The sequence below is a fragment of the Lepisma saccharinum genome, chromosome 26 (assembly GCF_977018435.1).
Source record: "Lepisma saccharinum chromosome 26, izLepSacc3.1, whole genome shotgun sequence".
NCBI lineage: Eukaryota > Metazoa > Arthropoda > Insecta > Zygentoma > Lepismatidae > Lepisma > Lepisma saccharinum.
The window spans coordinates 20,676,132-20,690,377 of NC_139254.1; the positions used below are offsets into that span (position 1 = coordinate 20,676,132).

Below are 14,246 nucleotides of genomic sequence, written 5' to 3' on the forward strand. Positions count from 1 at the left end.
GAAAGGGCAATGTTAACATGGATCTGAAGGAATTTGGCAAGGATGGTCAATGTAGGATTGATCTTGAACAAGATAGGGTCAGATTTAAGGGTTGTGTTCATATGGGGGAGGGGGGAATCTAGATTTTGTAAGATGAGAATCTTAGGATAACAGTAAGACTATTTTTTGATAGTTTCTGTCAGATTTTGTATCTCTTCAGGGTTCAAAGTGACCTAAAAATTCCAGAAAGTGTTGAAAAATCAGAGAAATCAAATTTGGAAATAAATTTTAAATCTGGGAAATTCCAGGATTGAAAACTGAAAACCAAATTCAGTTTTTTCCACTTAAATCATTTCTTTATTTATATATATAATTTTTTTCAAGTATGTTGAGTACAGTGGAATCTCGAGTTTACGTTTTTGGACCAAGCTGAAAATGTTGAAAATGCAAGAAAATGTAAATTCGAGGGAAATTTTTGTAACATTTTGCTCTATAAAGATTGAATGTGTAATGTGGGAAAATGTAATATCCGGGAACGTAAAATCCGAGTTTCACTGTATATACTTTATTCATTTGATTAGAATGCAATGTTAAAGTTCATAACACTTATTCGTTATAGAGTGGCATGGTAAAACTATATGCAAGTACATTTACTCAAGTTTTTAAATATGAAACTTTTGTTGTACTTTAGGTGTGGTGTTTTCATTTCCAATCAGTTTGATTGACACTGTGACTGGAGAAAGAACAAAGCTGATGTTGCCGTTCAATATCATCTGCTACGCTGCATTAACTTATGCTCTAACACGATATTCCAATATTGTAATTTCAAATAACGAATGTACTGTGATCCCTAAGGATACATTAGATCATTATTGCAATGAAGGAACCAGTATGTATGAACAATGTTGTGGTAAGTGAGGTAACTTTTGTCTTTCCATTATCTCTAACAATTGTTTTGCTCTTAGCAAGAGACCATGGATTAATGTAGGCTCACTCAAACTCGGGGCCATTAAATTCTTGAGTGTTTGTTTGCAGGCTAGATACAGGCTCTTGACCCCTGATTTTTGGTCATAAAAATTAGACTATTGATCATAATGTAATGAAATTTGCTAAGGACATACTTTGGTGTATGAGAAGTAAGGTGATGTCATTGAAGATGGCGTCAAGTCTCTCTCTTCCTTGCGTGGGCATGCATGTGCATCTGGGCGATTCTGCAGTTAAATGCCAATCATACATATGTGTGCTTTCAGTCTGAGTTCTTGGTCCTGCTGTTGTGATGCACCTGATATTGGTTTGGGTTCAGTTGAAAGTTTGTGCTTACAATCAGTGATTCGTGATTACAGTACAGTAACAAAGCAGCACAGTCTTCAGTACACCAGTGGATTCCCAAGAAGAGGTGCAAGAGGGAATTGAGACATAAGAGACAGAGTGTCAACGCGAGTGAGTGTGTCTGAAGTACGCAGCAGGCTGCGTGCTTGCATACGTAACCGGGGGAGGCAAATTTAGCAGGATTTGTAGTTTTTCTAACAGTTAATTCTGACAACCTGGAATCATGAAATGGTAAATAACATTATTATTTCACTCATTTTCATTCCTTTATTTCTCACAACCGACAACTTCTTTTCACTTACAAAGTGGTCTACAACGTGCATTCTCTGCTTTTTATTCAGATTTTCCCCCCAACCCGTGTGCCAGTTGACAACATTTGTATCTTTTTGGAGAGCTTATGAAACGAGGAAGTTTTTTCCGTAATATTTACGCTAAGTGTGTTACCAATTTTTTGAGTAATCCTCTTCGATTTAAACGATAATTTCCAAATTTCCTCATGACGTGTGCACCAATGACTGTTTCTTTCTGTGGGTATGGGAATTTTGGGCATGAATTTTTCCCCAGTAGTCACTCATTCGTCAGCTGTTACGAGGGGGTGCTGAAAAGTTCGTAGCCCAACCCAGAAGGAGTGCACGTGGAATGATGAAATTTTACAGTTATTCTACATACTCCCCCCGACGTTCAATACACTTCCTTCCACGGTGCTCCAATTTTTGCAGACCAGTGAAAGAAATTCTGAAGGCTATTCCACACACTACTGTTCCGTAGCACTAATCACCTCCTTATCAGATCCAAAATGGCATCCTTTCAAGTGTTGTTTGCGTTTGGGGAAGAGGTTATAGTCAGACGCAGCTAGATCTGGGGAATAAGGGGGATGATCTAGGCATTGGAACCCTAGATCATGCAATGTCAGTTGTGTTTTCAGTGCTCGATGGACAGGGGCATTGTCCTGCAGGATCAGAATTTTTCATTTTTCCGCGGCGTTGCACTTTCAATTTGTCTTTCAATGTTGTGAGTAATGCAGAGTAATACTCTGCATTAAATGTCTGACCCTTGGGCAGGTAGTCTATGAGTACGACTCCATCCTTATCCCAGAAGAATGTTGCAAACACTTTCTCAGCCGACTTCTGCCTCTTGAACTTCTCCAGGCGAGGGGAACCTGAGTGCCGCCACTCCATTAACTGTTGTTTCGTTTCAGGATCGTAGTGGTACAACCATGTTTCATCCATGGTTAATATTCGTGACAGAAATTGGTCGGCATTGCGTTCAAAATTGGCAATGACTTCCCTTGATGTCCTCACTCTTTCACACTTTTGATCTGCTGACAGATTTTTGGGAACCCATTTTGTCGAGAGCTTGCGCATGTCCAAGTCATTATGAATTATGGTACCAACGCGTTCCCGAGAAATGCCAAAATCTCTGCCACACGTTTTGCTGAGATTCTGCGATTTTCAAGAAATAGGTCATGAATTTCATCCAAGATTTTGGAGACAGTCATTGTTTTTGGTCTTCCTGCACGTGGAGCTTCATCTGTTGAAAAATCGCCACATTTAAACTGTGCCACCCACTTCTTCACCACTGCATATGATGGAGGAGTGTCCCGTATTGTTCCACTGATTTCCTCATGAATTTGCTTTGGCGACTTTCCTTGGTGAAACAAAAATTTGATGACAGCTCTGATCTCGATGTTTGTGAAATTAGCTGACTGAGCACACATGATCACTTCAGGAGCTTGAAAAGCACAATAACAATTCCGTTATTAATATGAAAATTTGCATATGTACATACCAAGATATATTCTTTAAAACTGTAAAGTTTCATCATTCCACGTGCACTCCTTCTGGGTTGGGCTACGAACTTTTCAGCACCTCCTCGTAGCAACGTATCGATTAAGTGTCCAGGGTGTAGTAGTTTTTACACAATTAGTAGTTTTTTGGTCGCAAGTCGGAATATGTTACAAAAATGTACAAACTGCAATAACTCGAAACCCATTGATTTCCGACCCCTGGTGCATAGGGTCAAATTTGTTTCAAATGTGCTCTAGAATTACCCCTTTCCAGGAATAGGTCGAATTACCAATCACCCTGTATATAGAGAAGATTTAGATATTAGTCTCTTGAATTACTACTGAGCTGATACTGATGTATCACCGTCAGAAAGCATCAGATCAGATCCAGTGGCAATTATCAACACCAGTTGATTCTTTTCTAGGATCTGGAAATCTCACCATACGCGCAAACATGCCACATGATCCTTTTATGGGATCTAAATATCCTGGAAATTGTCTTTATTTTGGCAATATCATTCTGTGGCGAAATGGATTTTCTGATTAAATAATTATCTCATGTAAAATTATGAATATTTAAAGCAAAGTTCTGGTAGATTGGTGACTGTATTTTAAAATTTGTAAATGTTGCGAATTACTTTAGATTGTTACAATTTGCTATCAAATGTACTAATTTTCCCACTTGCAATTTCAGATAATTTATGCAAAAGATATAACACTTGTCATCACGATAAACATTATTTGACAGGAAAGAGTAACATAGCTCCAGAAGTGTTTTCCCTCTTCACTGTTCCCCTGTTGTACATTTTGATCCTAATCGTAATAGAAGGGAACTACTACAGAAAATTAAAGTTTTTATTTCATAGAAGAATTACTTCAAAGAAACCAAAGATTCAAATGGATATATTTGATGATGTCGTGCAAGAAGAGAAAATTGTATCTAAAATAGTACCATGTAAGTAGCCACTTTCATATTTAAAATATATATTTTTAGGTGCAATGTAAAAATAATGTTTCATGCATTTCAGGCATGGGCATTGAAGGGTCAGTGGCTCCCTTGGAAATATAATTTCAGGCAAATTTTCACATTTTTTGAATTCTATGATTTGAGGGGTTTTGGGTTCAATTCAAGTATAAGCTACAAAATTTTGGAAAGCAATTGGAGTGAAATGAAGTATCAGGTTCCAGTCTATAGAACCGGCAACAACGACCAATTATATTAAACACTTTTTCTTTGAAGAACATTAATTTTTCATTAACCTCCTTAATTAATGTTTCTGACCAAGTCACTGCAGTGGGTTTTGCTTTGAATAGAGAAACTGTGCATATTTAGACTTCTGTTTTACAAAACTAGGTATTATTGTGAATTACATGTTTAGATCCATAAAAATAATAGCAAATAGGTAGATCGACCTCCGTAGCTGAGTGGTAAGCACAGCATGCTACAAGGTCCTGGGTTCGGATCGTGGCCTGGACACAGGTGCTCTTTGTGAGTGTCCCTTCATCAATTTCATCATATCATCACTCATCTCCATCTTCACAATTAGCGAAAAGTGGCAGAAAGTGAAGTAAAATAAACCAAATCAATAACAAATAGGCAGAATTTTGCACTAAATGCTGGCTATTTATAGATATATCAGTAATTTGAACAATATGCCAATATACGTACATCACCTGCTACCTATAAAAGGTACCTACTAATCTGCCCCACCCCCAATTTATTTATTTATTTATTGAAATTTCCAGTACAGCAGAAGCCCTTTTAAACCAGAAAGAAACAACAATAAAACAATAGACTAAGATTAAGAACACAAAAGAAAGGATTACATAAAATAAACAAAAATAAAACAAGCCAAAACAATACCAAGGTAAACGGATCAGTTTCACAAAAGCATTACTTATGTACAATTTTTTCTGTGTTGCTGATAAAAAATTAATATGAAGTGAATATATCTATTTTGTTTGAGATGATATTGAACTGATTCAGTAGCCTATGGAATAGTGATAGGGTTGTAGTGTGGAAAGTTTCCTTGCTCCGTGTTTTATGTCTAGGCACTCTGTGAGAGTTCGTGGAGTGGGATGCTGCATCTTAAGTTTCCATTTATGATCTTATATAGCAATTTCATATCTGCAATGTATCTACGAGTTTCTGGAGTAAAATAAACAATTATATTACTGTGCTTTTTTCTTTATTAGCACCCAAATGCTCTCTGCCACCTGGCACAGTAGCTCTGCTGATTCATAATCTGGGTAAAAAGTATGGAAAGTTCTTTGCAGTGAGGTCTGTTACTTTGAAGCTGGACCAGGGAGAGTGCATTGGCATACTGGGTGAAAATGGAGCAGGCAAATCCACTCTCTATTCTATGTTAACTGGCATTACTCAACCTTCGAAAGGCAATGCCTACAATTTATATGGCAATTTAAGATATAATAAGCAAAAAGTGAGTATTTCCTTCGAACAATAAAATCTACAATGCGTCCATTTCGATCTTCAGCCGAGAGGTCGGGAGAAGCATGGCGGGTGGCGCTGGCGGGGATGCCGACATTTGCGGCCTGTAATGCCCGCTTATTTTTATGGACATATGCAGACATTTATATAAATATTGCAAAACGAGCACTAACCTGTGTTATAATTTATCATCTGTAATTCATCCAAGTTCTGCCCTTATATGCACAAAAAATTACGCTTTAGAAACGATGTTAAGAGCCACAGATAATAAAACATTTTAATCATAGTTTTGACCAGTAACGTCCTGCTTAAGTTTATATCCTTGAAAGAGTTTTGTGCCGATGGGGATCGTTTGGAGGTTTCGAATGTGCAACACTGTATCAAGATTACGCTGTAGACAAAACCGTTAAAGTCAATTGTGTTCGTGAGCTTCCTTGCAATCCGAAATCTCCGAGCTCGAGTTTTTTGTTCCTTCGCGACAGAGCTGTGAATATAGTGGCGAGCAGATGTAAACCAAGAGCGTGTTAATTTCGTACTGTGCACAAGAGTGTTATTATTGGTTACTTGCCGTTACTTGTTTGTGTTATTGCAGTGTGTATGTATGTTGTGTCAGTGAGGAGATTGGAATGCCAGCCGCAAGGTGCAATTTACGAGGGGGGCTGATAAGTTCTCGGCCCGACCCAGAAGGACTTTAGCTACAGGCACGAAAGTTTCAGGCTTATTCAACGTATTCTCCCCGAAAGTCTACACACTTGACACTTGGTGGATATCAGTTTGAACAACTCTTATAACACAGGTTAGTGCTCGTTTTGCAATATTTATATAAATGTCTGCATATGTCCATAAAAATAAGCGGGCATTACAGGCCGCAAATGTCGTCATCTCTGCCAGCGCCGCCCGCCATGCTTCTCCCGATATCTCGGCTGAAGATCGAAATGGACGCACGGTATATACTTGTATGCTACTACTTATTGAAAGAAACATTGTAAATTGTAGGAAAAACATTGTATCAAATGGTGGTCTGTCATTCGGCATATAATCAACTGATTAGGAGAGTTTGTTAAAGTACAGGGTTCGGCAACCAAATCTGACGGTATTTAATTACAAATAAAAACAACTCTTTCATGCAACGAAGTCAATTTAATACAGGTTGTACTAGAACTCAAAGCATTTAAGGAAAAATAACATGAGTGGCAGTTTCATGCAGTTTATTGACAAGGGCAGTTCATTTTTTAAAAAGCACACCTGTGAGGTGCGATAACTGAATCTGGTTTTTAAATCAACACTGAATGGATGTTGCATGAAGTAATGGCATTCAGCTGTTCATTATCTCAAAGCATGTCAGTCAGCATGGAGCACTGGTCGCCACAACACCATGCTTTTGTGGTTGAGACATTTTTCATTAATGAATGTATGGTGGCAATGCAGCATGCCTTCTGTCGGCACTTTAACATTCACCATAATCTACGTGGCCTGTCTAAAAAGTATCCAACCTTTTCTTTTCCTGCAAAAATATCTATGCTAGGTTGGCTACACTCTACACAGAGGTGAAGGGAACCTTCATGTATGTGCACGCATGTTGTTGGGCATTTTGGACCCGTAAGTCGATGAGAGGGAGCAGGTGAGTGAGGTAGTGTTTCTGTGTACCGTCACATTTTCTTGTTCGCTAGGATGACAGAATGCGTGGAGCAGAGATACTGCATCAAGTTTTGCTAGAAGCTTGGAGAGATGAAAACTGAAACAATTAAAAAAAATTCAACAGGCATTTGGTGATGATTCCATGGGAGTTACACAAATAAAGAACTGGTACAACAGCTTAAAAAATGGCCGCACATCGGTGGAGAGTGATCAGCATTCTGAGAGGCCACCAACAAGCCGGAATACAGAAAACGTTGAGAAAGTGAGGTCCTTGATAATGGAAGATCGTCGTTTGACAGTCAGGGTAATTGCTGATGACATCAGTATCAGCAAAAAATTCTGATTCTGTGTATTACATTTTACGGGAGGATTTGGGCACAGGGTAGCAACAAAACTTGTGCCAAAGCTGCTTTCGCAGGAACAGCGGGAACTTCGACATGACGTCGCACAAGACATGCTGGAGACTGTCAACAGGGATGCAAAGTTTCTCAACACTGTGATAACTGTAGATAATGATTATGACCATGGCTCCATGTGACTTTTCTGGTTGTTCCCGAAGCTAAAATTTCCGCAACACGACGGCAGAGTTAAGAGACATTCCAGGAGGGCTTCCAGCAATGGCAGGCTCATTGCGCTAAGCATGTGAAATCCCAAGGGGTCTACTTTGAAGGGGATTAGGACGTGAACCACACCAAGCAAGTGACTTTTTTTTCCCAGCATAAAGTCTGATACTTTTTAGACAGGTCACGTACATGTTCCCAGTTGGAATACCATTTTACTGTGGGTAAGGATCTTCAAGGATCAGCAATGACAAGGACACCTTGTGGACATCATAAGGTTTGCACTCCCGAAAGCATTGAACGAGTTTTGAGGAGTCATTCAAAAAATGAACTGTCCCAAGAAACTACCACTCATGCTATTTTCCTAAAATGCTTTGCGATGTAGTTCAAAATGTATTTAACTGACTTTGTTGTATGCAAGAGTTTTATTATTAAAAACAATCAGGTTCAGTTGCCGCACAATGTATTATGAAGATACTATGTAATTTGATGCTAGAAACTGTCTTGTGCTTTTGCTGAAAAATACATTTGTGTAATTTTCCATATTTCTAAACAGCACATGGATTTTCTTTAATCAGGTGATGTTTCACAAACTTTTTGTTTATGCCATCAGTCGCAATGGACTAAGAAGAAAAACATTTGTTTTGTGTATTACAGAGATTGGTGAATCGGTCCCTTGTAGTTGTGTGTGTTGAGGGGGGGGGGGTCTTTTTTACCCACATTCTTCCTCATTTTACCTTTTAGAAGATCTCGCCTCCAGCATTAGGCGTAGGAGCTGAGCCAATACCACTTTGAACCTATACCAATACAGATACCAATACTACTACCTAGGGATGTGCCGAAGCCGATTACAGATGTATGAAAATCGGCAGAAATTGACATATCGGTATCGGCATTGGCAAAAATCAGATATTTAAACCGGTACTAATAATACTAGAAATACCTTCTAATAAGTTTTATATTTTGGTTTTGTAAGATTTATTGAATATTAGGTTATGATTCTTCGTCATTGTAGAGTTTTTGTAATAAAATTATTGAAAACTCTCATTCAGAGGATCAACCTACCTCAAAATCAGAAATGAAACAGTACATGCTGAACCAACTAGTCCACGTGACCAGGATCCGCTGTTGTATCGGGAATTCAAAAATGAGTATCCAAACCTGAAGCAAGTGGTAAGAAAATAAAGGGTGTCTCAGAAATATTTTCGTTTTTAAAACTATTAAAATAAATACTTACATTTTATGTATAAAGATACATTTATTACCAAAAGAAAGCTTAAACATTAAATTTTTATTTGTGGAAAATAGTATTGGACTAGTGGGGACCGTTCATGTTTTCACATTCAATTATTCTTGAACCCGCCGAAGTATTGCACGAGGAATATCTTTGTTTGGCGAGGATCCTCACTAACAGACTGGCACACACAGTCAACGTTTCTGTTTGATCTTGATGACCAACATGCAAAATGTTACAAAATTTTCATCGATTTTCCATTTCCCTGCATTTTAAATTTTTTCAGCTGAAAAGTACCGGGTGTCCCAGAAGTCTTTCCCTGATTACAAACTTTATTCATATCCACTATATTCAAGGTAGAGATGTGAAAGTGGTGCCAAAATGTTGGAAAACTAACCAATTTTTTTTTTGTTGCAGGTTTGAGTAACGTGGCTGTAGTGTAGCAGTGTCAGTGCCCAGAAAACCAGAAATGTTCACAAATCAGGAAAAAGCTCAGCATGTCCTCTGGTATCACAAGACCCTGTCACCAATAACAGTGCAGAGGAACTTTCAAATGTACATAATTCTTTCATCTAGAATATCTGCCATCAATAAGTTGGTATTTAAAAAAATGGAATTTATCTTCATTCCCAAATCCTGTCAAGTCCAAGAAACATTGTATGGAAAGATGCCACCCGATGTCAAGAGCATTAATTCCGGATTCCTTGGCACTGACACTGCTACAGTACAGCCACATTACTGAAACCTGCAACAAATAAACTTGGTTAGTTTGCCAACATTTTGGCACCACTTTCACATCTCTACATTGCATATAGCGGATATGAATAAAGTTTGTAATCAGGAAAATACTTCTGGGACACCCGGTATATTATATATTATAGTTACCATCTCATCAGTGAAGGTTACCAGTTCACTAGGCTTCAGGAAAAAACATCATGGCAACAATGAATTTGTGCCTAATGGTCATTTTCCTTGGGCTTGTAATGCTGGAAAGAGACCCCCTTCCCCCCCAATGAGCAAAACTCCTTTATATCTTCTGCACACTGTGAAAATTTGCCAATGTATTACACTGATACTTTGTATAATCAATATTGTTTACAATTTTATGAACAAGTAGTAAGTTTAATTTAGTGTTTCAAGTTATTTTTTTCATATAATTTATATGCGGATGTAAAATCTATACAACCTTAATGAAATAATACTAACTTTGATGTTATTTACTACTTTTCAGTATTTATCGCACATTGGTTATTGCCCTCAGTTTAGTGCTTGTATGGATTACTTAACTGGAAGAGAAATGCTTTATTTATTTGCTCATTTGCGGGGCATAGCGAACAAGAGCATACAGAAGGAAGTAAATAAGTGGCTGCATATATTTTGTAAGTATTTTTGATTGTGGTAGTTAAGTAACATTGTTTTTTTCATTGTTACACATGATCTATAACAAAACTAAGTGCAGCTCTTCACATGTTTTGGCCTCTATAATCTATAAATTTTGATCAAGGAATCTGACTATCTCTCATTCTCTAGCTCTCAATTTCAGTCTTGTACCGTTATTGACATTTTCTCTAGTGGAACCACAGGCAAAAAAACCTGCACAGACCTGTGACTCCTGTGCACCGTACTCCCGCGAGGCAGGGAGGGGCAGGGTGAACCATGCTTCCTTATGGCCCGAGCTGAACTGATCGAGGGGAAGGTGCACGAGCGATTTCTTTGTGGTCGCTCTATACATAACACCACTGTGATCTTGTTGTGTCCCAACGTTTTGGGGATTTTATGCCTGACATCTTTTGGACATGTCTATTCTTCTCACACTAAATATGGTTCATAGCTGTGGTCCACCATGCAGATCATATAATTCCTGATATTCGCAAACATTTGTCGCAGAGTGATTAGCACAGCAAGTTCTTGAACCCCAGCATGGGTGTTCTTTGTGAGTTGTTCCTTCATCAAATCATTACTCATCCTTACCTTCGCAATTCGTCAAAGGTGGCATGAAAGCGAAATAAGATAAAGCAAATCAAATCAATCAATCCCTGAAATGCAAATTCTTCATAATTGTCCACATCTACAACAATCATTACCAAATTAAAATATGTTGTAAGGGATCTTTCATGTCGAAGTGACAAGTAATAGGAGACACTTATGACTTGGAAACAAACATGTAGAAATACTAGGGATGATAGGAAAAAAATAATACAAAATCTACAAATTCCAGTAGGTATTTATTAGACGAATACAAATGGACTCACGTGAAAGGACACTTCATACACTACTTCTCAACATAGTCCTCCCTGGTTGAGGCATTTATCCCAGCCCTACACAAGGTTAATGATGCCTGTCTCATAGAACTCTGGGTCCTGTTGTTGGAGCCCAACCCAATATATTGGGTAGCTAGGTTGAGTTGCCACCCCCTTTCCTGCCCTCCTGAACTTCACCCACCACCTAACATGCAATAAACATTGACAAGAGCACCATCACATCAACGCCCATTACCTGTATCTTCTTTCTGGAGCCGGACCCTGTGGCCGAGTGGTTAGCACATCGTGCTGCGACACCAAGGGGCCTGGGTTTGAATCCCACTCGGGCTTGGTTGTTTGTGAATGTCCATTCATCAATTTCATCATTTCATCACTCATCCCCATCTTCGCAAATTAACCAAGAGGCACGAAACGCAAAGTAAAATAAACTAAATCAATCAATCAATCTTCTTTCGGGCTACACTGTGCTGTACTGACGCCTTCTTCAATAGTCTGTGTTTCTATGTGAACATGCAGCTAGACCACAAAATATAGGAATAATAATAATAATAATAATACACAGATATACAGGGTGATTCAGAATTCCTATTACACACTTCTAGGGGTTGTAGAGGGGACTTAGTAGATCAAGTTTTGATAAGGAACCCATGTCCAGAAACATACCGTTTTGGTACTACACAGATGACAAGATCACATAATTTCACATCTCCTGCTTTACCTGTGTCACTACAAGAGCTGCTCGATGTGGCGACCCTGAAGTTCATTGCAAACAGTGTACCTCTGAAGGATGTTTGCATACACATACTCAAAAGTGCCTGGTGTGTGCTGAATCGTGTCTGCTGCAGCCAGAACTCATGCAACCATGTCTTACTCCGACACTACAGGAGTCTCATAAACAAGCCTCTTCATGTGGCACCATACTAAAAAGTCAAGAGGAGTTAGATCCGGCGATCGTGGAGGCCAAGGAGTTGGTCCACCACGACATATCCACCTGTCCCCGTATGTTTGATTGAGATGTTGTCGGATGTCATGGGAAAAGTGTGCTGGTGCGCCATCATGTTGGAACCACATGTGCAGTGTAAACAGAGGACATTGGAAGCAGCACACATGACATCAAATGACTGAAGATGTCGCTCTCCATAAATGTGGGTTGCATATCGTGAAGCGGGATATGTGAAATTATGTGATCTTGTCATCTGTGTAGTACCAAAACTGTATGTTTCCGGAGATGGGTTCCTTATCAAAACTTGATCTACTAAGTCACCTCTACAACCCCTAGAAGTGTGTAATAGGAATTCTGAATCACCCTGTATAATGATAATTTACAGATTAAATTTTATCATGTCCTATTCTATTTCAAATGTATTTGGTTTTTGTTTTTTTTTTGTTTTTTTTTTCAGGTATTCAGGAACACAGCAACAAATACTGCAGGATATATAGTGGAGGAACAAAAAGGAAATTAAGCATTGCAATTGCACTGATAGGGGATCCACCTATAATTATCCTTGATGAACCAACAACGGGGATAGACCCAATATCGAAAAGAAATCTGATCGAGCTGTTGAAAAAATGCTTGCTTAAGGGACAGGCAATTCTGCTTACAACTCACAGGTAATATTTTTATGTGTAATTGATTAATACATTTTCAGCGAGTGCATATAAATTAGGGATCATCAGATTAATTTGTACTCTATCAATAGAGGCACATATTTTTGGTAAATAAAAAAGCAAAATTTCGGTACAAAAACGGAGTCAATTTCGGGTTCAAAAGCAGTAAATAAAATAAAATATCGGTGTTATAGCGGTGAAAAAATGGATGAAAAGTGGTATATAAAAAGACATATTGGTTTTAAAATTGTGAATATGATCCTAAATTTGATTTAAAAACTACACTTATTCCACAGAATTAACATTTCACTTCTAATAGCACATTTATGTAGTTATCAGAGTATTAAGTTTATTTCTGTGTAAAGGAGTCCATTTTTGCTTCTCCAATATTAACAGCAGAATTAATCAATTTTCCGGGAATTGCATAACTCTCAGGATAATTCAGACCTCAGAAGGTGTCGCGTCTGTGAATAAACCCTGAATTTCGTGTTTAAGAGTTAATTTCGCTTTTTGCAGTTCATTTCGCATTATTTCGTGACAAAACATGGTCACAAAATGCATCTCACACCTTTCAAAAACATGAAAAATTAACACCACAATGTGTTTTTTCAAATTTCGTTTTTTCGTCAAAAACGAAATATGCATGCCCCTATCTATCAATATTGACCATGTAATAACTACATTCATATGACTTCTTATAGTGAATTAATAGGTCCCAGATAATTTTGCATAATGCATATTTGAGAATCTATATTAAAATTGTACGTATTTTAGATCTGTGCGTTGGGCTTATTATCTTCTTAATAAAATAACTTGCTATTTCCTTCTGTCAATGCTGTTTATTCTGCACTGTCTTTTACAATACTTGCAGATCAAATTTTTCTCATCATCATTACAGGAACACTCAAACTACTACTGTTTTTGAGAGAAAAAACTACAACAATGGAATGGACGATCTTGTACTTGATGTATCAGTAATATAATTAAGCCTTGTTTCCATATTAAAAACACTAAGTTGCTGACCAAGGCTGATTTATTAAGAAATATAAACACTTAACAAGTAACGTTTCAGCCCTGTATCAAGGTCTTCCTCAGACAAAGAACTAAGTTTTTTTAGTTTAGTTCTTCGTCTGAGGAAGACCCTGACACAGGGTTGAAACGTTACTTGTTAAGTGTTTATATTTCTTAATAAATCAGCCTTGGTCAGCAACTTAGTGTTTTTGATGTATCAGATACTGTTGCGTTAAAATATTGTCCAATTGCATGTTGTGAAGTAGAGAGTGAGTTTTTCTGAGTATTTAAATATGCTTGCCTAAAACGGAAATAGTTTCAAGGTTGAAAATTTGAGATATCATGTTCTAATCAAGTTCAATCATGATCTGTAAGGAATTTTTCTTTCATT

The 14,246-nt window shown here is 37.9% G+C and overlaps 1 protein-coding gene across 5 annotated transcripts in view; it reads left to right on the forward strand.

Moving 5' to 3' along the window:
• The window catches only part of LOC145979339 (phospholipid-transporting ATPase ABCA3-like), a 193,487-nt gene that overhangs the window by 152,421 nt on the left and 26,820 nt on the right, over positions 1 to 14,246 (forward strand). For 3 of the 5 annotated variants that reach the window (XM_083112199.1, XM_083112201.1, XM_083112202.1), the window contains 5 exons: positions 671 to 889; positions 3,789 to 4,049; positions 5,291 to 5,535; positions 10,207 to 10,354; positions 12,637 to 12,847. In XM_083112199.1, coding sequence (XP_082968325.1) covers positions 671 to 889; positions 3,789 to 4,049; positions 5,291 to 5,535; positions 10,207 to 10,354; positions 12,637 to 12,847 — 1,084 coding nt within the window. Of the gene's footprint in view, positions 1 to 670; positions 890 to 3,788; positions 4,050 to 5,290; positions 5,536 to 8,793; positions 8,915 to 10,206; positions 10,355 to 12,636; positions 12,848 to 14,246 lie in introns of those variants that run through there. The other 2 variants (XR_014440776.1, XM_083112200.1) reach the window with 2 other exon arrangements.